This window comes from Volvox carteri (genome assembly GCF_000143455.1).
Source record: "Volvox carteri f. nagariensis unplaced genomic scaffold VOLCAscaffold_51, whole genome shotgun sequence".
Lineage (NCBI taxonomy): Eukaryota > Viridiplantae > Chlorophyta > Chlorophyceae > Chlamydomonadales > Volvocaceae > Volvox > Volvox carteri.
Window position 1 is genome coordinate 522,294 of NW_003307594.1, and position 27,001 is coordinate 549,294.

Sequence of the window (27,001 nt, forward strand, 5' to 3'; positions counted from 1 at the left end):
TTGCGGAACTCCCATCACCTTCACCGGCATGCCGTACGGGTGCCCGGCTTGCTGACGTTGGACTGAAGAAACTTGGTCCGCTTAATTTAGATTCCCGGTCGCTTATTTCATTGAAAATGTACAGGTTCAACACGATGGGGTGGCAAACAACTTGTTTGTAGTCCTTTGTTTGATTTGTAGTCCTTTGCATGGCGTCTTTGGCAGTCCATGTCTTTGACGAACATTCTGATTCCTTCCAGTCACAAAGGCAGGAAATTCTGCCATAACACCGGTTGTGGTAACAGCAAATGATTTACCGGCCCTGTAGCCGACCACACGGACTACAGGGCCGGCAAACACGGAAGGCGGTGTACATATTCATCCGACTTTGCCACGACTGAAGGTCTTCATTGTATGAAGAATATTTTTGCATAACTGGACGTTTAAGCAAATAGGCTTCATTTGCAGGCGCACAGCCGGCCAGCTCCCCATGCTAGTGAAACTAGCCAGGCTCAATCGGAGCGCGACAGGGTTGAAATGTTGGAAATAAACTCCAGCTACCTTAGGGCTATAAGGCTGTCTTCAGCACGCACAGGTGGCCGCCGGTATGGGGCCACCACACCGCACACTGGTATGCATGGGCAGCCCTACATCCAGCAGCGACACACACACACACACACACACACATACACACTCACAGCGGTAGACTAAAACACCGGTTTTGCGCGAGCCATCACTCAGCGGGATGTGTCCGGCGCGTGTCATGCCCATTCACATGCCTCCCGGCCATACCCCCAACGTCGCGCTGCCATAGCCCCCCCCCTCCCGGTGCCATAACCTCCCCCTCCAGCGTCGCTACACAAAGCTTTTTCATAAACCCAAAGCAATCTCTGATGAGTACCAAGAAATCGCTGCAAAAGCGCACGGCAGCCACGTCCCCGGCCCTACCAAGCAGGGACCATTTAGCAAAGATGGCATTTGTGACCCACATCGGGTGTTTGCAGCACGTAGCATTTGCAGCGGTCAGAGATATGGCCGGAAGGTCATATCTTCAACCACATTTGACCCAAAGAAACCCACATGTGACGTGGAGAACCCCGCCATTGTCAATAGTCTGGAGGCAAGCCCCCCTTCTCAAAACGCCTGAACGAAGCGCGGAGCCATGCGACCCACATTGATCGCATCATTAGACACTCGAAAGTTGCCGTCGAAAGCAACAGAAAAACCTAGCTGGGCCTTATGGGCGAGCTGTCCTTGCTGCACGTCCAGCAAACTTGTCCACAAACCTGCGAGGTATAATTACCCAAGCCGGCATACATTCAGGCAGCTGCTGTAAGAGCCCGACGTGTTGGGGGAGGAATTCTGCCATATCTCTTAAGGATCCACGCTGCATGGCAGTGAATCACATAGACTGCAATTAATCAGCTCGGCCGAACATCTTACTTGGGCTAAAACACGACGACAGGTTGCTCGTTGATATAGTTGAGGACGGAATCATACACCATAAGGGTAAGGCACTTTACAACACCCGACAACACTTCACAGCAAGGCGGCGGCGGGGCGTTCCTGAATGTAGCTTCCTTAGAATTGTGCTAGCAGTGAACGACCTGCATCAATCCCAGCTTTGCCGTGTGACCGAATGGCATGGCGGGAGTGAATGGAATGGCGTCCAATCCACAAGCGTGCAGGGTTGCTTCGGCCCCATCTGTACTAAGGTGGTCCGACCTCCCAACACACCTTTGGACGTACGGCGTGAGCGCTATTGCTGCCGGCACCTTTACCGGGATAAGCATTTTGGAACACAGGACGGCAAGCGCCAGGTTGGAGCCCTTGCCGATCAAAATGCGCTCCACAAATGAGGGCTCCTTGCCATCTTCTTCATCCTCTTCAGCAACAAAGTACAATACAGGCCGTACGGGGCGACGAGGGTGTTACAGACCCTGTCTAGCACTCCCTGGACAAACTTGGTTGCCAGCGGTGTTCTAGCCACTGGACCATACACCACATATACACGAGCTTGATGACCGTAGCCAAGGAATGCCACTTGCATATGTTCCCTAGCTTACGGCCAACTTGCAATTACGAGGCGAGTGCTGGACGCCGTTTCTCGTCCCTCCTATGAGTGTAGAAGCAGCCTCTTCTACACCTCTTCTGCAGCCTTAGGCAAGACATCACAACGCCGCGTAGAGTACTTCAGGAGGTTTCCAGGCCGCGCGGCTGTCGGCAACTTCGATGTCCCCTTCTTGCACGTCGACCTTCCGTACCAAACTTAAAACCCACTGAAAACCCACGTGCAGGATACGCACCTTTTTTGATACCTAATATTGATCGAACGTCGATGTGGCTCTCTATGGCAACGTAGAAACCTGCACGGCAGCGACGGCACGCCTGTGACGTCACAGTATTGCTTCCCCGACGTGGCAATGGGGAGTTAGAGCTCCACATACTTGCTGTAACGCAGGTAGACAGTCCCAAATACGTATAGATTCCTGTTTTGCCATACTTTTTCAACCCCGCTTTTAGATTTGAGAAACTGAAGCGGGAGGCGAGTGACGACGATGCCATATTAAGCGAGCCTAAGGAAAAGTGCAAAATGCTAAGGCGTCTATATCTCCCGTTATAACGCCCGCTATTTGACACTGGTTCTGCGCCTAGCTTTTGTGAACGTAAGTGTAATGGGGACGGGGCATCACAGTAGGTGGCGATTTGTCATTGCTTTTGCAAACGTTACTTCGGGTGTCTGCGATAGCTTAGAGCGCTGCAGCCTACATATCCCGTTTCAGCTGAAATTAATCGGCTGGGCAACCGCTCGCAAACCACTGCCGTGCAACATGACCACTTCCCGAGCAGAGCTATTTCGGCTAAAAGCATTTTCACCTCCGACTGGGACGCAACCAGGGCACCTTTTTTATACAGTAGAACCGCCAAGCGCTGCCCGATTTTCTGTTGGAGTGTATTGACTTGCCATGGTGCTGCTTGAGCCAGATCCGTTTCTGAGTGAGTTACACAAAATGTATGAACGCAATAAGTCAGGCACTGTGTGGGTCACAATGAAGAGGACGAATATGAAGCCGCGGAAAAGCAAGAAGCCCAACCCGAAGGCCGAATATGTATGCCTCATCCGAGCAAATGACGGCAAGCGCCACGTTTCAACAAAAATCAGCCCAACGCAGTACGCCAAGTTTTCTCAGAGCATGGTGATCATAATGAAGGGAGCTATGGCAGACACCCTCAAGCGCAAGGAGAAGAAGAAGGACAAGTAGGCCCTGAATCTGAAGGGCGTTTTTTCTCTTAGCAGAGTATGGCTGCACGCTATACATGGCGGCGGACCGTTGCTTGGTGGTTAATATATCCAACACCCTGCCGGGATGGTGGTTTGCTTTCCCCGCTTCCCAGCGGCATCTGGGTAATGACACGGACTGAAACGATTGTGGCCCCACTTCTGAGGTCTCTCTCCAAGAGGGTTTTCAACATTGCGAAGCTAGCCTTCGCACCCCCTTGTTGGCTTAGATAGGGGATGTGGTGGCGTTGTGGGGTTGACACGCAGCGCGTATGCTGTGTAGGCCAGCCGCAGTACCATGGTGGATGGTTGCCCTCAGGGGCATATGTTTTTTACGGATCCTATTCACGATGCGCAATGTGCGCTGCAAGCGCAGCGATTGATGCTCAGTCAGGACCAAAGGCTGGCACAAATAAATGCCGTACGTGACGCCGTATGTTGCGATGGGGTTGACTTGAACCAGGATGCCGGATGTGGAGAAGGCGTGGCCGGTAGGGGAGCTCGTGACTTCCGCTGCCGACCTGAAAATCTAAGGAACAAAATGCACGAATTGGCCTGACCTGCGGCGGTTCTTGGGAAGGTCCCAGGGACCTTGAGGGACTCGACATGTCTCGACATGGACCCGAAACGGGGACCGGCCATTCTAATTTGCTGGTGATGCTGGTTGCTGCCGTTACGGCGTCGTATGAAAATATCTTTCTCGGCCACAAGAGACGGCCACAAGATGTAAGTGCCTGTCTCCAAGGGACTCGATTTAATACTGGCAGTCCTCCAGGCTGCAAATTTAAGGTAACTTTGGGGCTTAAACGCACTGCGAGCTCTGAAGGCAAAACGGATAAATTGGGTGGCTGAGGGGAGGGCAGGGCGTGAGGACGGACGCTAGTTTCTGGTTAGTGATGGTACATGACTAAGTCGCATATGACTAACTCAATTGGCGCGTGACGTTGATTTTGCTCATTGGGGCATGTGTTGGTCTGGTACGGTGATTGTCAAACCCTGGAAGCGAAGTAATACAGGCAAAAGGAGTCGTGTGGGGGGTTTAGTAAACACCAACAAAGTACGCTCAAGAGCTGGTTTAAGCGGCAACACGACATGCTTTGTACTGCATGCGCATTCCGTTGGTGAAGATTCTGTCAACGAGCACCAGTACACAGATGCCTCACGGCCCTGTCCATATGTGAGCTGATAGTGACACCAACAAACATGAGCAAAGGTGGCCGGGCAGGTGAGGTTCGAAAGGGTGCGGTCCAGTGCACTACACAGAGCATACAGGATAACCTTATCACCGGGACCGAGTTTATATCACCCATTGCAGTTGCTATCCCGAATCCAGCCACGGTTTGGGGAAAAAGCCCTACGCCAGGGCCATACTGGGTCAGCTGAGAGGTTCACCCGCCTGGCTTAAAACACGGGTAAGCTTTTCCTTAGCCACAATTGAGAGCACCTTTATGGACAAGCTTAGTGGTTGTCCAGGAGAGAACAGGGAGCCCTGGAAGAGCTCACTCTGTGCATAGTGTAGAAAGGAGATCAACGCCGAAGCAGCAAACAAGACCGGCAACAGGAGAGAGCGGAATGCCTGGCAGATTTTAGCTGCAACCGCTCGCCATAATAAGCCAGCTTATGTATGGACAAGCAATTTATGTCCCGAATTGGCGCAGCTATATTGCGGGTTTGTGCAAGTGACCAGTGCCTGTTACATTTTCCGACTGTTGCAAGATGCAAAACGATTGCAAAGTAAAAAGATAAGCGTAAGAACTATCATAATCTTAGCATACAGATAATAGCGTTGACAAGCAGTCCTTGTCCCTTTGTGATGAGGTTCGGATTGGTTAGAGGGGCCTTGCGGACGTGAGGTCAATTGGACAGGCAGCTCAGAAGTGTTTGCTTTGCTTTGGCGCGGTGCGTAAACTGTCACAGTCGTAAAAATGCTCGCCAGCAAGCCCGCCCTTCGCCGCGAGGTGGTCAGCACCGTCAGCGCGCTGCCTTGCGCAACCATGGTGCGGTCCGTCGCCCGCTGCCCGAGCGACAGGTCAGTTGTTGCTTTCCCGCACTGTTGAAATCCCTTTTATCATATCTTGTCTTCTATTGTATACGCATCCTGCAGGCTGGTCGCATCGTTCGCGGTCGCCTCGGGGCCCAAGGTGTGTGGGTGATTATCCTGCGTAGAAAATGAGCGTTGGCTTTAAGCTTGTTATCGCCCTGCCTGGATAAGGCGCTTCACTTGTAATCATGTATACTTTCAGGTTCTGGCGAGGCGCCACGTTCTGGTTCAGGCGCAGGCTGGCACCAAGACTGGCCCGCCTGCTACAACGACCGAGGAGGAGTACATTGAGGTATGCATCTCTGCTCTCCTCAATGTAACATGCTCGATATACCCGTCCGATGATGAAAACACATCTCTCTCCTCGTGGACTGCTACACCCGTGTGTGACGCTGCAGCTTGACCTGCCGAAGCCCCTGGGCTTCAAGTTCGCGCGCGGCAACGATGGCGGCGCTTATATCATCGATGTGAACCCAAAGCTGGGCAACGTCGACGCCCGTGTACAGGCGAGTAGGAAGGGCGAGGAATAACTATCCACGCTCTTCCTTGTGAGTGTTCGCCAACCGTCTACATTCCCAGTGGCACACATTCCTCGGGCGAAAGTCGTTTCATTCTTACCACCGTGTAATAAATCAATAACTTGCCGATCCCCTGCAGCCCGGCGACAAAATTGTGTTGATCAGCGCGTCCTTCGGCTCGGAGGTGTGGAAGGCTGAGAACTTCGGTCAGGTAGGTGGCAATCCCGAGGTTTGCTGATTTGGGTTTTTTGACTTTCCTTCTGACGACACAGCCCAGCCATCATTCGCTTTCCATGTCTCAACTTCCAGTTGCGGGCCAAGTAAGGAACGTGCAGCGGAGCCTGGTGACGGTCTCTCTGCTGCTTCTAAGCATCCTTGCTTTTCCTGACAGCTTTGGCGGCATGACTTTTCTCTCTGGGGTCGGGGTTGGACGGGTCTGCGTGGCATCGTCCGTGTCTGGCAAAGCACGTTAGGACGCACGTTAGCAACTTCAAACAGCGATGCACGATGTTTCCTTTCCAAGTCAATCTTTTAAAAGATGCGCGTAGGATTTGGCTATTTACCACTTGTGCTCCCGCACCGCAGATCATGTACGCCATCCGCACCCGCAGCGGCACTGTGTACATGAAGCTGAAGCGCAACTTTGGCGACCTCAGCGCGCTGGAGGTAGGTAGCCGTGCGTAGTCGCGAGGGGCCTGGAGCGAGAGGTAGCGGGCAGGTGTGATGCAGTGGCACAAGGGCCCGTGACTTGGGGTATTAACGCGGGGGCTTGGTGTGCGCGGCCCTGCGGCAAATCTCCATAGACCCACACACATCCAAAGCGCACGTAAATCGGTTTGCTTTGAAAATCAGTAGGACCATGAGGGAGGAAGGGGCTCCTAGGGTCAGCCCAGTTTGCAGCTGATGGCGTTGTTGCAGCAGCCGCTGCTGGCCTGCAATAGGGTGTTGCATTTACCAATCGGGGGGCTTCGAAACCTCTGATGCCGAGGACAACGTTTAGCAGCGTGGTCAACACCAATGCGACCCTGTCGCTGTGGGTGGGCGATGGTGATTAACTGTAGCCGGGACAATGCATGTGCATTTTAAAGGGCGAAGGGTGATGGTGTGTCGGTAGCTGGCCGGGGGCCCGGGCTTGCGCAATGACCTTTGGTGGGTCCTACCTTGGAGTCCCTCCCACAAGTGCCGAAGTAAGAGCTAATCTCCGGGTCATGCACCCGGTCGCCTTTATTGAGAACTGCCACGCAGTCAGCTGAATTTAAGCAGCTGTCCAGAGCACCCCTTGCATTAGCTCGGCACCTACGACGATGGCTTGTGTGCAGGCTCCGTGCAAAGATACGCTGTGCAAGCTCGTCCTGTACGCACACCCCCCCTGACCGCGATTAGGAGGATGGCGTGGACGCGGCGGAGAAGATGTGGAAGAAGGAGCGCGCTGGCGGCAACTACGGCGCGGGCACTAAGGAGATTCAGGCGCGCAACTACGTGCAGCGCAAGGAGAACGAGCGCAAGCGGCGGGAGATGTTTGACGATGCGCTGGCCAAGTTCAAGGAGAACGACATCCAGGTGGGCGGGTTGAGGGGTACCGCGAGACAGGGAGCGGGCACGTACGGGCGGGTAGTGGTGTAGATGAGCAGCACTGCGGGCCGGAGCGAGACAGCCTGCGGTTTGCAAGGTTATTGCGGGCCAGGACCCGGAAGGGCATTGATGGGTTAGATCGGGGCCGAAACAGAGGGCATAGTGATTGTTTTTTGAGAGAATGAGATTGGAACATCGAGTTGCGCATACACGAAGTTAGGACGGGACGTCGTAGTGTGATTCGTTAGGTGGTTAGGTCGGCACAGCGTACGAGCAAGCGACAGGGTGGAACTGGGTGACGAACCGGCAGCATGTTGCATGCGGATTCAAGCTTTGCAGCTTCATTGCTGTGGAAATCTACCAAAATCCAGCCCACTGGGTTTGTGTCGGCGTTGGGTTTAGGATGGAACCCTAAGTACATTTGGGATGTCCTATGGCAAATGGCGATCGGATTACGCGATGCACACGTGTTGTTGCGCAACCAACGTTGGCCCGCGGCCCGCGTCGGGCTGCCAGTAAATCGTGGTAGGAAACCGAGGCCCGCTGGTGGCTGGCTATGTTGGTTTGGGTTCTGTTGTGCGGTGCAGGGCGCCCTGGTGGAGTTTGAGAACATCATTGCCATGGAGCCACGCAACTACGTTGGGGACAACTTTTCACGCAACACGCCCATTTATAAAGTTGCGCAGTACAACATTGCTTGCTGCTACAGCATGCTTGACCAGGTGCGATATGGTTCACGTGAAGGGGAACGGGTCCGCGTTGGGTAGTTGGGTGCCAGATGCTGAGGACAACCCTTCGGTTGCACCGCTGGAAAGTCTCATTAACAGGTTTAGTGACGCAGGACGTTTTGGAGGACGTATTTCCTGACGTGGCCCTCTATCTTGTTTGTGCGGTCTAAGGGTTACGTTCATGAAGCCAGTGTTAAGCAATTCGCGTGCGAAATGCTGTCCTCGGGGTGTAGTGACGCGCTTGTCGTCACGATCCCCAACGTCGTCATCATCATCATCATCATCAGCAGCAGCAGCAGCATGCTGCGAGCATGATGATGTCCACCTGCACATCGGCAAATAGTTCATGCATATGACACTGCAGTACTTAGCGCAGAATCTTGCATGATTGCATTGAACGGCTCCCTGTTATGCCGGCGCTCACTTCGTTTCCAAAGCAGCTGTCCAGCATCATGATCACCTGACGCGAGCTGCAAGTCCCAATTTTAACCGGATTTAAGTGCAAGGCACGCAAGGGGAATCCCAAGACTTCATAGCACCAAGGCTGCTATGGTTTGTCGTGACGGGCATATTGTAGGTTGAGGAGGCGCTCAAGTCGTTGGACTCCGCGATGTCTTCTGGCTTTGACAACTTTGACCAGATTCGCCGGGACAAGAACCTGGTCAAGGTGCGCGCCAGCCCCAAGTTCCAGCAGCTGATTGACAAGTACGATGAGCCGGTCGTGAACTGGAACGCTGTCAAGGCTACCTTTGGTGCATTTGGGGGGCTGTTCGGTGGCAAGAAGGATGAGTGAAGGATAGTTTTGCACTTGGACTTTCAAAGGCCAGGGGGAATCTGGCCGACCGCTGTCGTCGACTGCGAAAACCTATGGCGCCATCAGCTCGTATTGCATCCCCTGAGACAATTTTTGTGATGCATGATGATGATGATGCCGCTGAAAGTTGGCAGGTGGCAGCTGGTCCTGCACGCCTCGGGTGGCCATGTTTTTTATGCAACGGGAATGCAGAGCTTTTGCACTCCTTGCGGTCGCCGTTTGTGAGAAGGGCTGCGGAAGCTGGGTGGGCCTGCAGGGCGGGTGTACGACTGGGTCAAGTTCTGACGTAAGGTGTGTAGATCTTGCATGCGGCTTGACTTGAGCCACCTCTAGGCTATGGCTGGATTTGGAAAGTTCGACCAGGGGCCAGGTGTGTTCGGGTCACAACGGTCGTCCCGCTTGCCGAGACCTCGCGATTTTGGTTGGATATGGTCCATTGCAAATTTGCTCGAGGTTTGCAAATGGAGTGGTGACAGATAAATAGATAGGATAAAGGAAAGGAAATTTCCTGCGCCATCGTGAGGCGTCCTCTGTTTCATCCTATTTAGTGTTAAGCCATTTGCACACAAGAGAAGTGTGAGGCAAGCAATACTTTCGCTTGTAAGATGATGTTGTGAAGCCGGGTGCAATTACTGCAGTGTAACTGGTCAACGGTCAACTGACCTTGGAGGCCGTACTGCTCTCGTGCACGGTTTCACCCAGATGCAGATGCCTGCAGTTTTCCTAAGGGCATATGAAGGAGGGTTGAAACTACATTTTGGGGTAGTCTTCCACTTGCGTTTAGAAGCCTAATACAGCTAAAAGTTTTGCAAAAGCTGAAAGCTAAACGTAATGGGTAAGAAGCGCACATACGATGATGACGACGATGTGGAGGAGGATCTTGAGGATGACGATGCAGCTGCCGGACTTGAGGATAGTGAGGATGCAGGAGGCAGCGACGGCGAGGGGCCGAGCAGAAAAAAGAAGCGGCGAGGGGCATCCTTCATAGATGAGGCCGCTGAGGAGGACGACGAGGTGTGAGCCAGCTACAAACCTTTATTTCCTTTCGGCGGTTTAGCGTCCCTTGCCCCACCTGAGGAATTTCTACCTGCAGGATGATGATGATGATGATGAAGGAGACAAGCAAAAGAAAAAAGGGCGATCGGTGTTTATTGATGATATTGCCGACGTCGATGACGAGGATGAGGAAGAGGAGGTCGAAGTGAGTTACGGAAATGTTGCCAGCACTTAATTTAAGCTAGGAATTAATTCCGTTGCCGCGGTGAAGCTGGTTTTCGCGGCCCTGGGATCTGCCGATGGACCTGCGACAGGAGCTATGGCTCTAGAGCTTACTTTGCATTTATGGGGGTTGGGCATCGCGTATCATGGAAACGGCGTTGGAGTATTGCGTTTTACGCATTAGTCGACCACGGGCCCGTCCATATTGACACCTCTCCCCAACCGCCCAACACACACCTGCCAGAGCGGCTTCCTGCATCTCCTATCTACCCGGGTTCTATCGATCTAGTCCACTAGCTTCCTTTGCACAATGGGTTGCGGACCCTCCAGGGGCCCGGCACACAGGCTTGGATCCCACCGTTTTCCGGTTGGTCGTCTAATTTCTTGCCCTGGCGGCATGCTGGGGTCCACAGGAGGACGCAGAGGATTTGATTGATGACCGTGACGTGGAGATTCCGGACGCAGCAGCCGCTCCGCTGAACTACCGGCGCATCACGCGCGAGGAGGACAATGCGCGGGAGGAGGACATTCTCCGCCGAATTGAGGAGCGCTACAGGGACTACGCGGTGCGTGGTATTGGCTTCCGATGGGGTGCAGCCGGGTTTGGAACGGGACCGCAGGGCAGAGCGGCCCAGGTTGGCTGTCGAGTAGGAGGCAGGCTGGCCGATTCGGGCCCGGGATGTGCCGAACGTGCGGCACGCGGAGGGCACGATGGCGGTTTAGTGGACCCCAGTGCACAGCTATGCAGCATCTTACAGGACGGGGAAACGACCCTCTACCTCATTACTTCAGGGTCCGATGGGGTGTTGGCAGGGGGGATGGCCGCCGGTGGCCGCTTCCCAACACCAGTCGGGGAGCTGTGCATGAGGGGGGCCAGGCATGGGAATATGTGGTTATCGCCATCCTCGCAGGGGTGCATCTAGGCATGTCCCTTCGGAACCCCTTCGCCTTTGCACGGCGCTGGCGGCTGGCCCTGCGGAGACTTTGATAGGCTATGGGTCGGAGTGACGGCACTTGCTCAGGGGTGCAGGTTGGGAGGGACGGAGTGTCATACCGCCTGCATGGGAGGTGCCACATTGCATGGGTCCCATTTCCACATTGACCTCCCAGCGCCTGGCTTTGTTCCTATGGCTGCTGCCTCTGATGCATGGGACACTGGAGTGTGGCGTCTTGGGAGGGCGGCCGCTGGGTTGCAAAGGCGGTTGAGCGGACCGCTCACTTCACACCTGTTCCGCATGGAAGGCTCAAGACGCCACGCCACAAAATATCTCTCCCCTGGCACCATTAGCCTACTTCTGGGCCGTCTGGGGGGGAGACTTGGGATCGCGGGAAGCCCGGCGGTGTTTGGAAAGGGGCACTAATGCGTCTCTAACGGCCCCAAAGCACCTCACCACCATCTGCGTTATGGGTTGGGGTGGTAAACTAACGGGGTCCCGCGATACCCTTCTCCCTGTGCAGGGCGAGGACATTCCGGACACGGCGGAGACGGGAGTGGTGGGCCAGCAGGGCCTACTGCCCACACCCAACGACCCCAAGCTCTGGCTGGTGACCTGCAAGGCCGGCCATGAGCGGGAGGCGGTAGTGCAGCTGCTGCAGAAGTCTTACACGATGGCGGAGCGGGGTGCACCTCTGCGGATTTTGTCTGCGGTGGCACTGGATCACTTGCCGGTGGGTCCTTCAGTCGTGGGCTCGGGTAAGGGTACGGGCCTGTGCCCACTTGCCTGGATGCGCCGGTTGAGCGTTCAAGGTTCGAGGGCGGACATGTGGATGGGGCGGGCATGTGGGGGGGAAGGCCAGTGGCGCGGCGTTGGAAAGGAAGTGCAGGAACATGAAATGTGATGGGACTTCTAGGCGTAAGGAAAGCTGCTCAGGCTTTAGGCGCTTGTAAAGTTAGCACGTCAGGCCTTGTCCTAGACATCGGAAATGGACTCACGCCAGTGTATGCGTTTTCTGGCCCGGTGTTGGCTATGCCAACTATGCCCCGTTTCGATGCACCAAACTTTGCCGGGGCGGCCTGCCTTGGCCGCCTGCCACGCTGCCTTGGCCGCGCCGCGCCTGCCAAATTACCGACAGCATCTGGCTGCGTCCTTTTCCCTCTCAGGGCTTCATCTACGTGGAGGCCGCCAAGGAGTCCCACGTCATGGACGCCATCCGGGGCCTTCGAACTGTGTACGTGGGCAAGGGCGCCAAGCTGGTGCCGCTGAATGAAATGGTGGACGCGGTGACTGTCAACAAGAAGGCCAAGGACGATATGGGTAAGCGCCGACATGGGGAAAAGCTGCAGGGCAGGTAGGGGAATTGGGGCTCAAGTCTGAGGCTGTGGCTGTCCGAAGGATAGCGGGGTCATACTGACCTCATGGGAGGGGGGAGAGCCGGGTTTCCAAGCGGTTGGGAAAAGACTGATGGCGTCCATGTTCGGGAATCGGCTACGTTTCCTAGGTTACCCCCCTCGCGTACCCGAAGTGGGTTGTGGCGCTCGGCTTCCCGCTCATCTCTTTATCTAGCCTTGCTCTTCAACCACCCACTACCGCCACCATGACGACCTATCCCTTTCAGCTCGCGACACGTGGGTTCGCGTGCGCGGCGGTCTGTATAAGGACGACCTGGCTCGGGTGGTGGATGTTGACCCAGTCGCGGGGCGAGCTACCATCAAGTTGCTGCATCGCCTGGACTTCGCGGCTATGGTGAACAGGGTGAGTGTGGGCTGTGTATGATAACAACATAGGGGGCGTGCAGTTCATTTTTAACTACCGCGTGGGAAGCGGCATCTGTCTTTTTTGGAGGATGGAGGCCTGACAAAGTTGCGGCGTGGAATATTGAATAGGATGCCGTGTGTAATAGCTTTCGGCAGCAGGTTGGGGCCTTGTGCTTTGTCGCATCCAGATGGGCTGCGCGGATGCCAATGAACTTGGTGGATGCCTGCATTGATGCTTGCGCTACCCGCGGGTTTCCGAGGAGGATTTCGGCGGCTAGTGCCCCACCCGCCTGCCACCGCATCAACTACACGGCATCTGCATTTCTGTGTTGAAATCCAAAATGGCCAAATGTGTACCAAGAGCGCGGCCGCCGATGTGTCTTTTGGCCCTCACTTCCCTCCTGCCGACCAGACGGAGGAGCAGCGCAAGAAGAACCCCTTTGGTCGAGCACCGACAGTGCGGCCCATACCCAAGGTGTTCAATCCGGAGGAGGCCCGTGTAGCCGGTGGGTAGTGCGGGAAGAGCTTCCTAGGTAGGAGCGCATGATATGCCCAGGAATTCCGGTCCCGGATGAGTTTGAGGCACCTGCCTGGGGTCGCGAATTGAATTCATTGCGGGGTTGTATTGGATTGGAGGGGCGGTACCCGGTGTATACCCAGTCATGGATTGTGGGTGAAGCAGTGCAGTTCCCGCACGCAGTACTCTTTGACACAACGTCGGCAGTTTAAGCGCTGTTCTTCTGCTATTGCGTTGACCTAATGCGGGCCCTACGGGCTGACTCCGGCCTCTTGTCTATTGCAGTTTCCCTTGTTCCTTCTTTCCCCGGCACATCCCCCTGCCCTATCGCTGTAGCCTCAGGCGCACCTTGAATGGCTACATCTAATCCTACATCTCCTCGTTGGGCCCGTCTGGAACTGAATGCTGATGCTGTATGTATCATGTCGTCCTCCCTGCACGCCGCCTGACCGTAATCGTCTTTCCCCACGCCTTCCCGCGGCCAGGCTTGCTGGTCCAGCGGCTCCCCGCGCAGGACGGCATGCCGTCCTACCAGGTCCTCTCACACACCTTTGTGGGGGGGTACCTGCTGAGACGAGTGGGGATGAAGGTACGTGGTGCGGGGCCCCCAGGAGGTGTTGCTGCTTGGTGCATGCCGGGGCTGAGGCCTTCTGTCCGGGCCTGGTGAATGTCGCTGATCCTTTCCTGTTGGTTGCCTTCCTTTAGTCCTAGCGGACTTTTGCGATATCCGCAAATCCTACCCACCTCCCACGTCATTTACCTGCACGACCTGGACTCCTTCCACCGCTATCCCCCCCTAGATACCCCGGTTTCCTTCAAATCTTGCGTGATGTTTGTTTCTCCTAGACCCCCGGTCACCGTCCAGGATAATGGCTCCTTGTCTGCGCCTCCCGTTACCTCCAGACGCTCATTGTGCTGGACACGCTGCCGGGCCTGGAGGAGGTGGCTCGCTTCAACGCTGGCGCCACCACAGGCGATGACGACGCACCCGCCACTGACCTGTCCTCCCTCATGGCTACCCTGCCCACCGACGGCACGTCCGCTCACAAGGGGACCTTCATGAAGGGCGACAAGGCAAGAACGGGCGCTAGAGGTTTGGGTAGGGGGTGCGGTCTGAGGCGCGGGTGCTGCTTCCCATACGCGTATACGACAAGTTTGTTCTCGTTCACCACCATGATACAAGGACATACAGCGGTAAAAAGCCGGAGGTAAAGCCACGGAACTGTGCATTGCCTTAGTCGCCCAGTCATTCGGGTCCGCCCACCTGCAAAGCCTTTGTTCCTCCACCCGGTGCTGCCAGCTGTCTCCCTCCCCAATCGTCCCATGGAGGTCATGTAGACGCTTGATCATTAATATGTACAACCGCCCTTGACAGCAACAAATGTTTGTCCCCTAGGTCTCCACAAATTGCCCTGCCGCCGTTCCGTCTCTCACCTTGGGAGCCCCTTCTTTCCTTTCCGAGTAGGTGCGCATCATCAAAGGTGATCTGGAGAACTTGACGGCACGTGTTACGGGTCTCACGGCGGATGGCGCTAAAGTAACGGCGATTCCAGACATCAAGGGCTTTGCGGAGGAGGTGGAGTTTGAGCCCGACGAGCTGACAAAGGTGTTTTCGGTGGGGCAGCGTGTGCGGGTACTGGCGGGCCAGTATGCGGGCGACACGGGCATGGTGGTGCGGGTGGAGGAGGCGCTGTGCTACCTCATCTCGGACACCAACCGCGAGGAGATCAAGGTGTTTGCCAGGTGCGGGAGAATAGGGAGTGAGGAAAAAGGGGGTCGTCATGTGCTGGCTGGTTGGGCTGGATGAGGAGGCAGCCATGGAGCTTGCCCGGGGGGTAAGCTGGGGCGCATAAGCGGCAGGAGGAGAGGATTCTAGTCCTTTGCAGGACTCGCGCCATTTCATCACCGTGTTGTTGTCACAAGTCCTGCACGTCCCGGTTCGAATTTCCCCCTTCAGGGACCTGACAGAGAGTGAGGTAGTGGCCGCGGGCATTGAGATGTTGGGTGAGTACCAGCTGCATGACCTGGTGCAGATCAACCAGAACACGGCCGGTGTGGTGGTCAAGATTGAGAAGGACGCGGCAAGGGTAAGGTGGCGGGGCGCGATGTGGGGGGAATGTCTCCAGCCCTGCGGGCAGTTAGCAATGATGATGGCGAAACATAAGGAAGGATTGGCGTTGTCAAGGGACTGTCCTGCCTTGCTGGGGGGAAGAGGGAGTGGTTAGGGAGCTACACTACGATGTCATCGCCTGGGAAAGGGTTCCGGGGGAGTGGATCTGCGCGGGAACGGGAGGGGCGGGAGCAGTTGCCTTGGCCGACACCGAACGCAAGACGGCGATTCGATAAAAAAATGTTTTTGCCACACGCAACTTCTACGGCCTTTGGATGCGTTCGTTGATACACGCTCACGCTCTGTCTCGCACGCTCTGTCTCACACACATCCACACACACACGCGCACACACACACACACTTTCTCTCTCTCTCGCACATGCACGCACGCACGCACCTGCCTGTCGCTTTCATACACAATGACATGCACATTTCTGCGCGACGTTTTCAGGCTCGTTAGTGGGTTGCTGCCTCTGATTGGATTCTGCGCACTCTCCGTTCTCTTTGCTCTTTCGAGCTACACGTAGGACACCGCAGAGGGTTTTTGGCTCTCCGGAGTTAGCAGAGCCTGCCAAATTCCTTTTCACATGCCAAGTCGGTTACCCGATTTCGCGCAGGTCCTAACCAACAACGGCACCCCCGAACAGCCCGATGTGCGGCTGTACCGGCTGACAGACATCCAGCGGAAGGTCACGTTCAAGCAGAAGCCAGTGACTCAGGATCAGGCGGGAAACCCGGTAAGGAGGGGTGTCTGGATTCCCGTCCTCCCGGTCAGCACATGTACTGCATTGGGGTGTGGGTCGGGGGGGAGGGATACCTTTCGGGATTCGAAGCAGTGCTCTTGACTAGCCGGGGTAGTGGTTGCGGTGTTGTTGGATAGCTCATATGTGGATAAAGATACAGGCATACGCGGGCCGCAAATTACACTATGCCTCTGTATACATGACTCCTCGGTACCATTTTAAATTGTCAAACCCCCTTCAATGCAAACTGAAACCCCTCCCTTACACCGGGCCCCTCTTTACATCTCTCTCTCCGCAGCTCCGGGAAAAGGACTATGTGGTGATCCAGTCGGGTCGCTTAAAGGATCGGGGCGGCAGCGTCGTCTACATTTGGCGCGGCACGCTTTTCCTACACTGCAAAGAAATTACGGAGAATGGCGGCTACGTGGCCGTGCGTTCCTTTTCCACTCGCCTGCGCGGCGCGTCCAGCGGCGGCGGAGCCGGCGGCTCCCTCAACTCGGCACGTGCCAGCGCCATCCTTGGCGGCGGCACGCCCGGCAGTATCCGAAGCACCCCGGGCAGCGTCGGGCCGTCACCGGGGGGTAGCGCGTACGGTGGAGGTGGAAGCTATCACCGGTACACGCCAGCATCGCCGCGACCCGATGACCCGTCGAGCAGCGGTGGCGGCATCGGCGCAGATGGCAAGTTCCAAATGTCGTTGCCGCAGCGCGGTGGCTCTTATGGTGGCGGCCGCGGCGGCGGCGGGGGCGGGGCCGGTGGAGGGTCGTACAGCCGGCGGTCACAGCAGGCACAGCCACATTCACAATATGTGGGGAAAGTGGTAAGCGGGGAAGCTCGGCATTTTTGGGACTGTTGAAGACGACGGGACGGCTGTTTAAAATTATACATTCTCATGGGCCCGCACGTATTGGGGTAGCACCTCTCGGCTTGTCTCGACAGGCTCGCCCTACTTACCCACGGGCTCTCCTCCCCCCCCCCCACTCGACCAACTCGCGGATTGCCCCTCACCTCTACGGCATTGAACACCTTACCACCCGCGCCCGCGCCGGGTAACAAAGCGCCGCATACCCTGTGCTGTTTCTCATATGCGTACCTCAGCCCCTAGCTGCCCTGGCCCTTGGCCCCCTCATTCCCGCCCATCCCCCTTCCCCACGTAGCCAACTGTGTGTTTCCATTGCCACCCGCGACGCCATTTCCCTCCATTTCCTCGGGTCAGGTACGTGTTGTGAAGGGTCCCTACAACGGCTACCGAGGCCGTGTCAAACAGCAAACCGCCACCCACGTTCAGCTGGAGCTCGATGCAGTGGCGGGGCGGCCGGTGACTGTGCCCATGGAGTACGTGACGCTGGGAGAAGCACCCAAGTCGGGCACCGCGGCGGCGGTGGTGACGGCAGGCTACCGCGCGGGTGCCGGGGGTTACGGGGCCGCTGCAGGGCGCGGAGGCGACGGCCGGTGGGGCGCCGACGGGTGAGTGGTGGTGATGGTCAGGCCAGGGTAGGGGTGTTGCGGGTCTGGAAGACACAAGTCAGTGGGGCTGGGGCGGTGTCTATCAGGTGCTGCAAGGGCTGCGTAGCGGCGTCCTGTGCGGCACGTCATGACAGTGCAGGACTCTGTTTTGGCCCAGGTGAAGTGGTCGGCGGAGGCGGTGCAAGGTGCAGGGCGCTGTTGGGTGGAAAGTGGGGCCAAACAGGAGGGAATCCCCTCGGGCAGGAGGGCCACTAATCTGCATAGTTTCGATGCTTTCACTGATCGAAACCACCCTCCCTTGGCTACCCCGCCTGCACTCCCCGTTCCGATGCTGTGCATGTGTGCATGTTCTTTCTATTTTTTTGTGTGTTTGTCCCCCGCAGGCAACCGCCCCAGACACCAGCGCACCCGGGCATGCAGACGCCCGCCCACTACTCCATGACGCCCGCACATCCATCCATGACCCCAGCGCACGCGCCGTACACGCCAGCCCATGCGCCGTACACTCCCGCACACCACACGAGTGGCGAGAACGACGGCTACTGGGGCGACGGCGGATCACGGCACCAGCCCATGACTGCGCCCACGCCCGGCTACGGCGGCACCGCCCCCACGCCGCAGCAGCAGGCCATGACGCCCGCGCTTACGCCGCAGGGCTTCACGCCGCAAGAGGCTATGCACGCGCCCACACCGGCGGACCTTCATCTACACCCTCACGGTGTTGCGGGTACGTGCCTGCTCGGACTAGAGAATTGCGCGGTCGGGGGGGTTCGGGGCGTGGGGACAGTGATGACGTTGGCAGTGGTTGATGAGGATGGGGACGGAGGTATGTATTGATCCCGCGGTATATCTCCTTGTAACCGTGTTTTTAAGGGGAATTCAAGACGAGGTGTTACTTGCTTTAGGGGTTAGGGCTGCTGGAGGGGACCGGATCGCGTCTTGAGTGCTCCACTCCGGCTCATCTCGGCTCCATCCGGGGAATTGTGTCGGTGATTACCCTACACGCGTGCTGAAGCTACAGCTACTGGTTGATTATGGCATGTGCCTTTGCGGTGTGCAGTCCTTCCAGACCGGGCTGCTCCAACACTCATTGCACGTTCTTCAAGATTGTCTGTGAACTGTTTTTTCCCCCCCGTTGCCGCCACCCCGTGCGCCTCGACCTCCCTCCACTTGTTGTCTTGGTGCGAAGGTACCCCCAATTTGGCGCCTACACCTGGCCTGGCCCGCACACCCTACCTGGCTGCTCCCACGCCTGGGGTGGACGCGGCGCCGACGCCGGGAGGAGCGCCCTACGATGCAGGCGGGTATACACCCGGCACACACGCCGCTACGGGCACGCCGGGGCTCACTGCGCCCACGCCGGGCATGCCGACTGCCTACACGCCGGCCTTCACTCCTTCGGGGCACATCTACACGCCAGGCACGCCGGGTAAGGGCAAGGGCGCATTTGCTTTGCATGAGATTAGGGCAGCCGCTAGGCGAGGGTGCGGGAGGGTGCCCGTGCAGGACGCACACATGGGAAGATTTGTATGTGGGGGGCGGAGTCTCTTGCACGGCCCGCATTTCAGGATGGGGTGCAATAGGTTACGGTGGGGGTCAAGTGGCTGGCAAGGTTTTCGCCGATGCTTGTCGTTGCGAGGACCGGGCTGTGAATGTACGTGCCGAAGCTCAATGGTTCTTAGAGCATGGACTGGTTATTCCATGCGGCGGGACATAGGCAAGGGGAAGGTCTCTGTCGCGCCGCCGGCAAATGGCATTGCGACAGCACGTCGTAAGACGCGCTTAAGCTGGCGCAATAACGACCGGCCAGAAGTATGGGAGGAGTTTCACTGTTGGCGGTTGACGAACAAAGCTTTCCGCAGCTGTTTGCGAAAGTTGCGGCGATGGACTCCTGGAAGTAATACAAACGTAAACCTTTTTCAAATTTACTTCATGTACTTTACTTGATAAGTGAAACGGTTCCATCAACTTAGCTTTCGGATTAGCTCTCCGGCCGCAGAAAGCGCGGAATATTACTATCAGTGATTCAGTGTTTATCCTCGCTTGCCAAAAAGCATCACTCCTTTATGCAAAGCAGGGCTTAGATACGTACTGTACTGGCAGTACTGTATTTCGTTGTGAGGCTATGTACGTTTTCTGCTGCCTTGAGCCGTAACGATGCAAGCGGTATGTAATTGCACTTCTACACGTCATCCGCCTTGATTACATTAGTACTTCAAGTATTTACTGTATAAATCAAAAAATTCACACTCACCCCGGTTACAACTGGTCGCATAACCGTAACCGCGCAGTCGTATCGCGGTCCATCGCTTATAACCCACTACAAATGCTACATGCTACAGGAACCCGGGCATTGTTGAAACGAAGTCGCCCAAAGAAGTCGATATTTATTTAAGCTCATTTTCCTGGGTTGTTGCTGGTTGCTGGTTGCTGCCGCTTTTATGAGCTGTAGTGGCGGGGTATTGCACCCCGTATCCTCCAGCGCCGCCTTGTTCGCCACAATCCCGCTTAACCACCTCCTTACTCCCCCTTTCCCTCCCTAACGCGCATCATGCCCGCATGTGGTCACGGCGACCCAGGCGGCCTGGACGTGGGGACGCCCGCCGTGCTGGGTATCATGGAGGATTTCGGCACGTGGGGTGGCATCCTGGTGCAGACCCCCGATGGCCGATCGTGTGTGGTGCGGACCGCGCAGCCCGATGGGACGCTCAGTCTGCAGCCGGGGGTATACTCGCCGGATGCTGGCTTCACGCTCGACGGTAGGGACCGGGCGGCAGGGACGGGGGAGGGGGAGGGGCCATTGCGAGTGTACGACAGGAGGGCCTGCCAGGGGTTATCTGGGTGTGCCTGGTCGGCAGGTGCCTGATTGCGCCACGACGTGCTAGCGGGCTTGCGTGAGGGCCGCAGCCCCAGTAGGATTAGATTAGATTTCACCGTGGTTTACAGCAATTGCGAGAGAGCGACCGTGTGAGGGCCGCGCTATCGCAATTGCTGTAAACCCCACGGTGAATCTGATTGATCCGGACGGGCTGGATGGCGAGTTTCCCCAGGGTCCGCTTACCATCCGTTCCCAACTGGAATTATTCAGAAGTTTCTGGAAGCTTGTCATCTTCATCCTTCACGCACGCCGACGCATTTCCTTCACTTCATTTTCGTACTGATGCCGCACACTTGCTTGCATCCTATCTGTTGTTTCCGCAGCCGGGGCCCCGCGTGAGACACACGACGCACGTACGCTAACAGTTGTGCGGCCTTCGAAGCGCGATAAGGTCAAGGTCATCAAGGCAGAGACGCAGGACGTGCTGGGCGTAACCGGCACCCTCATCGGCATTGACAATGCAGACGGTATTGTCAAATGCGACGTGAGCAACGACATGAAGATTCTGGACATGACGTTTTTGGCAAAAGTGGTGGCATGAAGGAGGGCCGAGGGTATATGGCTGTCCATCGCATGGTGTTTTCCGACACATTGCGGATTGCTGATGGCCAAGCTTGGGATCCGAACGACATTGTCTCTCGTCACGTATGACATGTAAAACGTTTCCGCCGGCAGCTCTGTGTGTTGGACTTGGCCGATGTGTCAGGAACGCGTGGGGGGCAGGTGGGGGGCTGGGTGCCAGGGTTATGCCCAGCTGTAGCAGTGTACGGAAGATCGGGTGGGTTGTTAGCGCTGGCAGGGTGGAGTGACGTAGGGGGGCAGGTGATGGTCGGTGGGCATCCGGCCCATCCGGCCCCGTGTTGGGCAGTTAAGAGTGCTGAGCCTCGGCCCGTGTAAAACAAGTGTTTGGGATTTAGGGATCGAGTCTTTGGCTGGATAAATTTCACTCACAAGCACTTTTCCGGACCCCAATCTGGGCATGGGACACGGGGACGCACAACAATGGCAACGCAGTGTGGCATGCGTGCTGTAGAGATTGGGAATCATGTATTTGGATTCCGTTGTTACGTGAGGTTAGGTGCAAAACTGTTAATGTGTTCGAAGCAGCCATGGGGCGCATCTGGACGTTTTTTAATCTCTGGGTGGTTAAACGACCAGTGGGGGTATGTCGCTGACATAATCCTCGTGAAAGTGTATGGATCCCACGGAGCAGCACTGGACAACAACTTGCCGATAACTCCTGCGCATGGTCGAGTGCGTGCTTGCGAGGGGAGGTCACGCTGCACGGAATGAATGCAGCTCGGCCCGGTGGGTTGCTGCAGGTATAAGTCGCACTGTGAGCAATGTTGATAACTGCAACACGTTGCTCTACATCTTCCAAGCTGGGTGGGGAGTGTGAGAGCCGTGTCCTCGTATTCGACTGAGCAAGCAAGGCAACGCAAATGTGTCACTGCGATCGCAAAAAAATGTGAAGATGGAATGCCATTCATGCAAAAGGACTCTAGGTATGCTGCAGCCATTCCGCGAGAAAGCCGTCCATCAAAACCCTTTACCAACTACCTCGATTACTAGGAACTACCTATGGATGCTGCAGGAAAATAGACAAGCTATTGAGTTGTTCATATTTTTTCATTAACCATTGAGTACATGGTCAGCTTCGGCGATTGAATGTCGGTTGGCCGTAAGCAAGGCAAGGCTCTTGGAAACTCCTTCATTCAAACCCAAAATAAAAATTGAGGATAGTCCTATATATTTGGTCCTTATCGGCACAGGTGCGCACAGCAGAAACTCAAAGCTAGGTGCGACCGGGCGGTTAGGGCGAAGTTGCGAGTCTTCTGCGTGAACATAATTGCATATGGATGATAAACAGATAAACTTTTAACATGTCAGAAGGCAAATGTTACATAGAACAGCAACAATCGACCGACAAATGCGAAGGTTGTGGGCGAAAATAGCACTATGCCTTTACCACAAGCAAACAAGAAAACACATCCTTCTGGACTTTTAGGTCAGTATTGTGTCCTTGATGCAAGAGAGAACGGGAGAGGACGACTCGATTACGAGCATGACCGTCATCTTTCATAGCGAGGCCTAAACTCTTGGCAGTTCCTCATAAAACACCCGGTGGCCTACCTACCAAAGAAAAGACACCTATGCATAGTACGTACATGTTAACTTTCTGTACTTGTACGGAAATGCCACAGTATTTCTTTCCGCCGAGGCAAGGTATATAGAACCTACAGCGTTAACAATTATATAGCGCTGTCATTTTTTGGTTGTTTTTACATTTTTAGAACCGCTAGAACCATCGTAATTCATCTTCGAGAACTCATATACCCTACAGCGAGTCGGTCCCATAACAGCGTCGAGACAGCATGCTTGCTCAACCAATTTCGGCACCTGGACAAGCGCCCTGCGCTCAGGGGACAAGGCTCTGCCACCTGCTAGCGGACGAGAGTCTCCTTCGCCGGCTCTCTGGCAACACTGGCGAGGATTGCGTCAGCGCACTGAGGTCATTGAATCTACCAGACAGCTTTTGGACAGACGAGTTTAAGGTACGTGGGCGTCCTCTGGACAGGACTTCAACTGCACATCGGCGGTTAACTCAGAACCAAGGTTTCGGCCCTTTGACGAACGTTTGGCCACTGTCAGCCCTTTGTCTTGCTTAACGATATTATCTTGACTTTGTGTGAGGTTCCGGCGCTTACATGCCGCGCTTACTTTTGTTGGCTGCGTGTCCGCTAGATAGTTCTTGGCTGTGTTGAGCGTCGCATGCTTAGGCTGCGCTTTTTGTAACGGTTGAATCCCTTGTTTCATAGGTGGTGCCTTGTTCCAAGACTTACGCGCACAAGTGGACGCTTTGCCCCTGCGCTCACATTGGAGAAACGGCGCGGAGGCGATGCCCTCGTACCGTTAACTACAAGGCGGTTCTCTGCCCACTAGTGAAAGCGGTAGGTGTGGGGTGGCGCTACCTGGTATCTGGCGCCCAGCCTTTCATCCCTCCTCGGCCCAAACGCAGAAAAAGACTTGTCCTCTCGGGGAGGGATGCACCTACGCGCACAATGTCTTTGAGCATTGGCTGCATCCATCCAGGTGCGTGATTTGTTACTGGGCGCGCAAAGGTGGAACGTGTTGAAGTTGTCGAGGCTTGAACGATTCACAACAAGCATCTTGTAAAGCATGGCGCATACCTATCGTTTGAGGTTGTCCAGGGGAGATTTTGTTGAGGATTTAATTCACGAGCCTTTCGCACTGCTGATTTTGTCTCGTTGTGTTTGCACGTGAAGGTACAAGACTCGCCTCTGCTCCTTTGGTCGCAACTGCAATCGATCTATTTGCTTTTTCGCGCACAGCGCGGAGGAGCTTCGGTGCGTGCCGTGTGTGGATGACAAGGAAGGTGATGACCGGGAGTACCTCGTGCAACTCCTCATGGCGCAAGAGAATGGTTTAATGCAGGCATCCACATTGGAGTCGGTGCCACCGGCGCCCATGCCGCCGTTGCTGCCGACCATCATGCCGGACCTGAGCGCCGCCCTGCAGCAAGCCCTGCAACAGCCGTTACCCCCATCCGCCCGGACCTCTGTCAACGGTCTGTCGGACGCAGCCGCGATTATGTCGGCGCGCCAGTCCATGAACGGCTTGTCCGTGAGCGAGCTCATGTCTGCTCGACCTTCCTTGTCGGGCCTGCCCGGTGACCCCAGCGCTGCGATGCTTCGCGCCTCCATGTCTGGTGCCCCGGATGCCCATGGTCCTGGCAACATGCTGCTGAGGGCTCGTCCGTCCATGAATGGCCTGTCGGACCGCACCACCACAGCCTTCGCGTCGGCGCGGGCTTCCATGAATGGCCTTCCCGATGGCGCCTTTGCGCGTGCGCGTCCCTCACTCAACGGCCTCTCCGAGAACAACGCCGCCACCGCAGCGAGCATGCTCTTGTCTATGCAGCGTGCCGTTTCTACCGAGATCAACTCGGCCTTGAACGCCGCAACCATGCAACGCGGCATGTCGAGCGAACTTGGCGTTATGGGCGGTGCGGCGGGTATGGGAATGGCGATGGGGATGGGAATGAACATGGCAGCACCCTTCCATGCTGCCGCGATGCAGCACGCCTTGTCGGGAGATCTCCCATCGGCGCACCTTAATGCGGCCGCGGTCGCTATGGAGCGTGCGTTCTCCCGCGAGCTGAACACTGGAGGTACCGTTGGCGGCACCGCCGGCTCCATCTCACCAGTCCAACCATCAGCCGAAGCGGCTGCGGCAGCGGCTCTCGAGCGCGCTTTCCCTGGCATGCAGTCCCAGCTGCCACCGCAACAGCGGGAGTTGGTTGGGCCCGCTTCCCACCGGCGAGACCTGTCTTCATTGAACCCCACACAGTCCATTAACTCGGTTGAGTCGGACTCCCTAATCCAGCTGCGACACGGACCCATGGGCGGCGTGGGGACAGGAGGCGGCACAACCGGCGCCGCGGTCCTAGGCGGTTACGGAGCATGCGGTGCTTTCGGCTTTGAGGCCGCATTGGGTGGTCCTCAACCACCGGCTCGCATCAGCGACCCAGGTTCCAACTTCCATATGGCCCTGCCTAGTGGGATGGCGGGCATGGCGGCGTCCCATGCGCGCGTCTCTGACTCTGGCAACAAGCTGGGCATGATCTGCAGTAAGGATCTGCAGAACCTGGAGTCACTGCTGCCGTTGATGAACAACGCCCTAGCTTCTGGGGCACTGGCGCTGCCAATGGCGGCCTCGGGCGACAACATGCGGCGCAGCAACTCTGGTGGCAGCAACAGCAGCGGTCGCTTGCTGTCGCCGTCCATGCAAGACCACATCAGCTCTGGCTCACCGTCGCATAGCGGCACCCTGACTCCGCTGTCGTCTAAGTCCGTCGAGGCGGGTTCGGCGGAGGGCGCAGGCGGAGGCGCTGTTTCGGCTACTGCTACCGCTTCTGGCAATACTAGCTCGCCGTCAAGGACGTTCGAAGGCACGGCTGCACTTAAGGGAATGTACATGGCGGCAATGGCGGCGGCGTCCGCGGGCTGTGGCAGCGGCATCCACCCTAACGGCGCAACCAACTTCGCCCTGCATCAGGCTCCAAGCGGTAGTGGTGCAGACCAGGCGTATCTGAACGGCCTGGTGGCGCAGCTGCAGGATCAAGGTGTAAACAAGGACCAATTGGTGTCGTCGTTATCGCATCTCCTCGCGCAATTGCTATCCGTGCAGTGAGCAATGTGTGGAGCTGTTCATGCGGCGGTCCTATGCCGTGTTCCTGCAAATCTATGCGGCGGGATTTCGGCGGCACTGAACGTGTGGCCGCGAATGGCGCCTGTAATGGTACCTGGTTGGATTGGCTAGGTGAGCTGTGTGCTCGTCCCGTTTGATGTCCGTCCGCGTCTGCGCTGGAACTGTACATATGGGAAGCCTGTTCGCTTCCCCCATTATTCCGTGGACATATTCACTTGGTTTGTGCGTTTGGTTTGGCAAGCGAGGGGAGCTGCACTCGATAGCAGCGACATGTTTATCAACCGGTATCTGAGGACTGCGTTTCTGCTTCTTTCCGTCACCAAATTACTTCATATAATGAGTTTGTGTGTAGTCTTAGGCTTTCATCCACATCTTAGCGGTCGGTGCATGTGTCGCGCTTCATCCGACCATGCCTGGCAAACTTATTGTATGGTAGGTGATTTGCTGGCGTTTCCCTTGCCGTGCGGCTGTTTCCGCCGGTAAATTGATAATGGTAATGAAAGGGTCGACTTCGTTTATTGCTCTTATCGTGTCTAAAGAAGCGTCTCGATTACAGTTGAATTGCTCTGCTGCGTCCGCGTTTTGGGGTTGTTTCGGTTGATGCGCGTGCTGTTGGGTTTAACGGGCGGGCTTCCTGTGCTTTATGCACGACTGCCACTGCGCTACGTCTTAAGACCCGTCGGCGGCGCGCGAGCCGAGGAGATGCTTGTTCTTCTTCTTCCACTTGGCGCAACGGGCCGATCCATTGATTCCTATTGATACCCACGAGGGCCGGTGGGTTGGAGAAGTAACTCGCCCATACAAGCGTGCCTTCGGCCAAGGACACCAACTTGTGCGCATTCGGCGTCTGGCTGTGTGCGTGTGGAGGAGAGGTTTCCCTGCCACGTAGTCTGATTAGTGCGAGGCGCGGTGCCGCGTGTCACTAGGGCCTGGTACAAAGAGTGTGGGGTCCGGATTCCGCGTTTATTATGTGCGGGTGTGCTCTGCCAGTTGGTGCGCAGGAGGATTCAGGTTTTGCTGCTGCTGCTAATGCTAATGCTAATGCATGTCATATTGCGATGGTCAAACAGATATCATGCGCGCTGGGCGGCGGCGCATTGGGGACGTTGACAGGGCTAGGCTTCGTCATATCATCATCATTACCATCACGGATTTTGGATGTAGCTGATCACTAGCGGCTGCCCATATTCTTTTGCTGTTTGCCCCCAT

At 56.2% G+C, this 27,001-nt stretch overlaps 3 protein-coding genes across 3 annotated transcripts; all 3 read left to right on the top strand.

Annotated features, from left to right (window-relative positions):
- The first annotated feature begins 2,881 nt into the window (after positions 1 to 2,881).
- Positions 2,882 to 4,001, top strand: VOLCADRAFT_83224 (uncharacterized protein). The gene has a single exon (XM_002955352.1). It carries the CDS (start codon positions 2,946 to 2,948, stop codon positions 3,240 to 3,242), a length of 297 nt encoding a protein of 98 aa, XP_002955398.1. The 5' UTR covers positions 2,882 to 2,945; the 3' UTR covers positions 3,243 to 4,001.
- Positions 4,002 to 5,153: 1,152 nt separating this feature from the next.
- On the top strand, positions 5,154 to 9,588 carry VOLCADRAFT_76718 (uncharacterized protein). The gene is made up of 9 exons (XM_002955353.1): positions 5,154 to 5,288; positions 5,364 to 5,400; positions 5,503 to 5,592; positions 5,699 to 5,806; positions 5,958 to 6,029; positions 6,404 to 6,484; positions 7,202 to 7,378; positions 7,978 to 8,112; positions 8,696 to 9,588. Exons 1-9 carry the CDS (start codon positions 5,185 to 5,187, stop codon positions 8,909 to 8,911), a joined length of 1,020 nt encoding a protein of 339 aa, XP_002955399.1. The 5' UTR covers positions 5,154 to 5,184; the 3' UTR covers positions 8,912 to 9,588.
- Positions 9,589 to 9,763: 175 nt separating this feature from the next.
- VOLCADRAFT_106802 (uncharacterized protein) lies at positions 9,764 to 25,853 on the top strand (the record flags this gene model as incomplete). The annotated part of the gene is made up of 24 exons (XM_002955354.1): positions 9,764 to 9,946; positions 10,026 to 10,133; positions 10,564 to 10,716; positions 11,609 to 11,818; positions 12,252 to 12,405; positions 12,707 to 12,843; positions 13,258 to 13,351; positions 13,848 to 13,951; positions 14,266 to 14,461; positions 14,844 to 15,105; positions 15,320 to 15,449; positions 16,090 to 16,209; positions 16,514 to 17,035; positions 17,432 to 17,682; positions 18,066 to 18,508; positions 18,872 to 19,111; positions 20,262 to 20,441; positions 20,884 to 21,044; positions 21,236 to 21,283; positions 22,984 to 23,115; positions 23,380 to 23,511; positions 23,580 to 23,653; positions 23,848 to 25,734; positions 25,772 to 25,853. The coding sequence occupies 24 exons, from the start codon at positions 9,764 to 9,766 to the stop codon at positions 25,851 to 25,853; spliced, it is 6,003 nt and encodes a 2,000-aa protein (XP_002955400.1).
- Between the last annotated feature and the right edge of the window lie 1,148 nt (positions 25,854 to 27,001).

What these genes read in the sequence shown, in the direction of transcription:
- VOLCADRAFT_83224 (XM_002955352.1), top strand. Translation starts at nt 2,946, where the DNA reads ATGGTGCTGCTTGAGCCAGATCCGTTTCTGAGTGAGTTACACAAAATG.
- VOLCADRAFT_76718 (XM_002955353.1), top strand. Translation starts at nt 5,185, where the DNA reads ATGCTCGCCAGCAAGCCCGCCCTTCGCCGCGAGGTGGTCAGCACCGTC. An exon ending in ACGTCGACGCCCGTGTACAG is followed by an intron (nt 5,807 to 5,957) that starts GCGAGTAGGAAG and finishes GATCCCCTGCAG; the next exon opens with CCCGGCGACAAAATTGTGTT. An exon ending in AGGCTGAGAACTTCGGTCAG is followed by an intron (nt 6,030 to 6,403) that starts GTAGGTGGCAAT and finishes CCCGCACCGCAG; the next exon opens with ATCATGTACGCCATCCGCAC.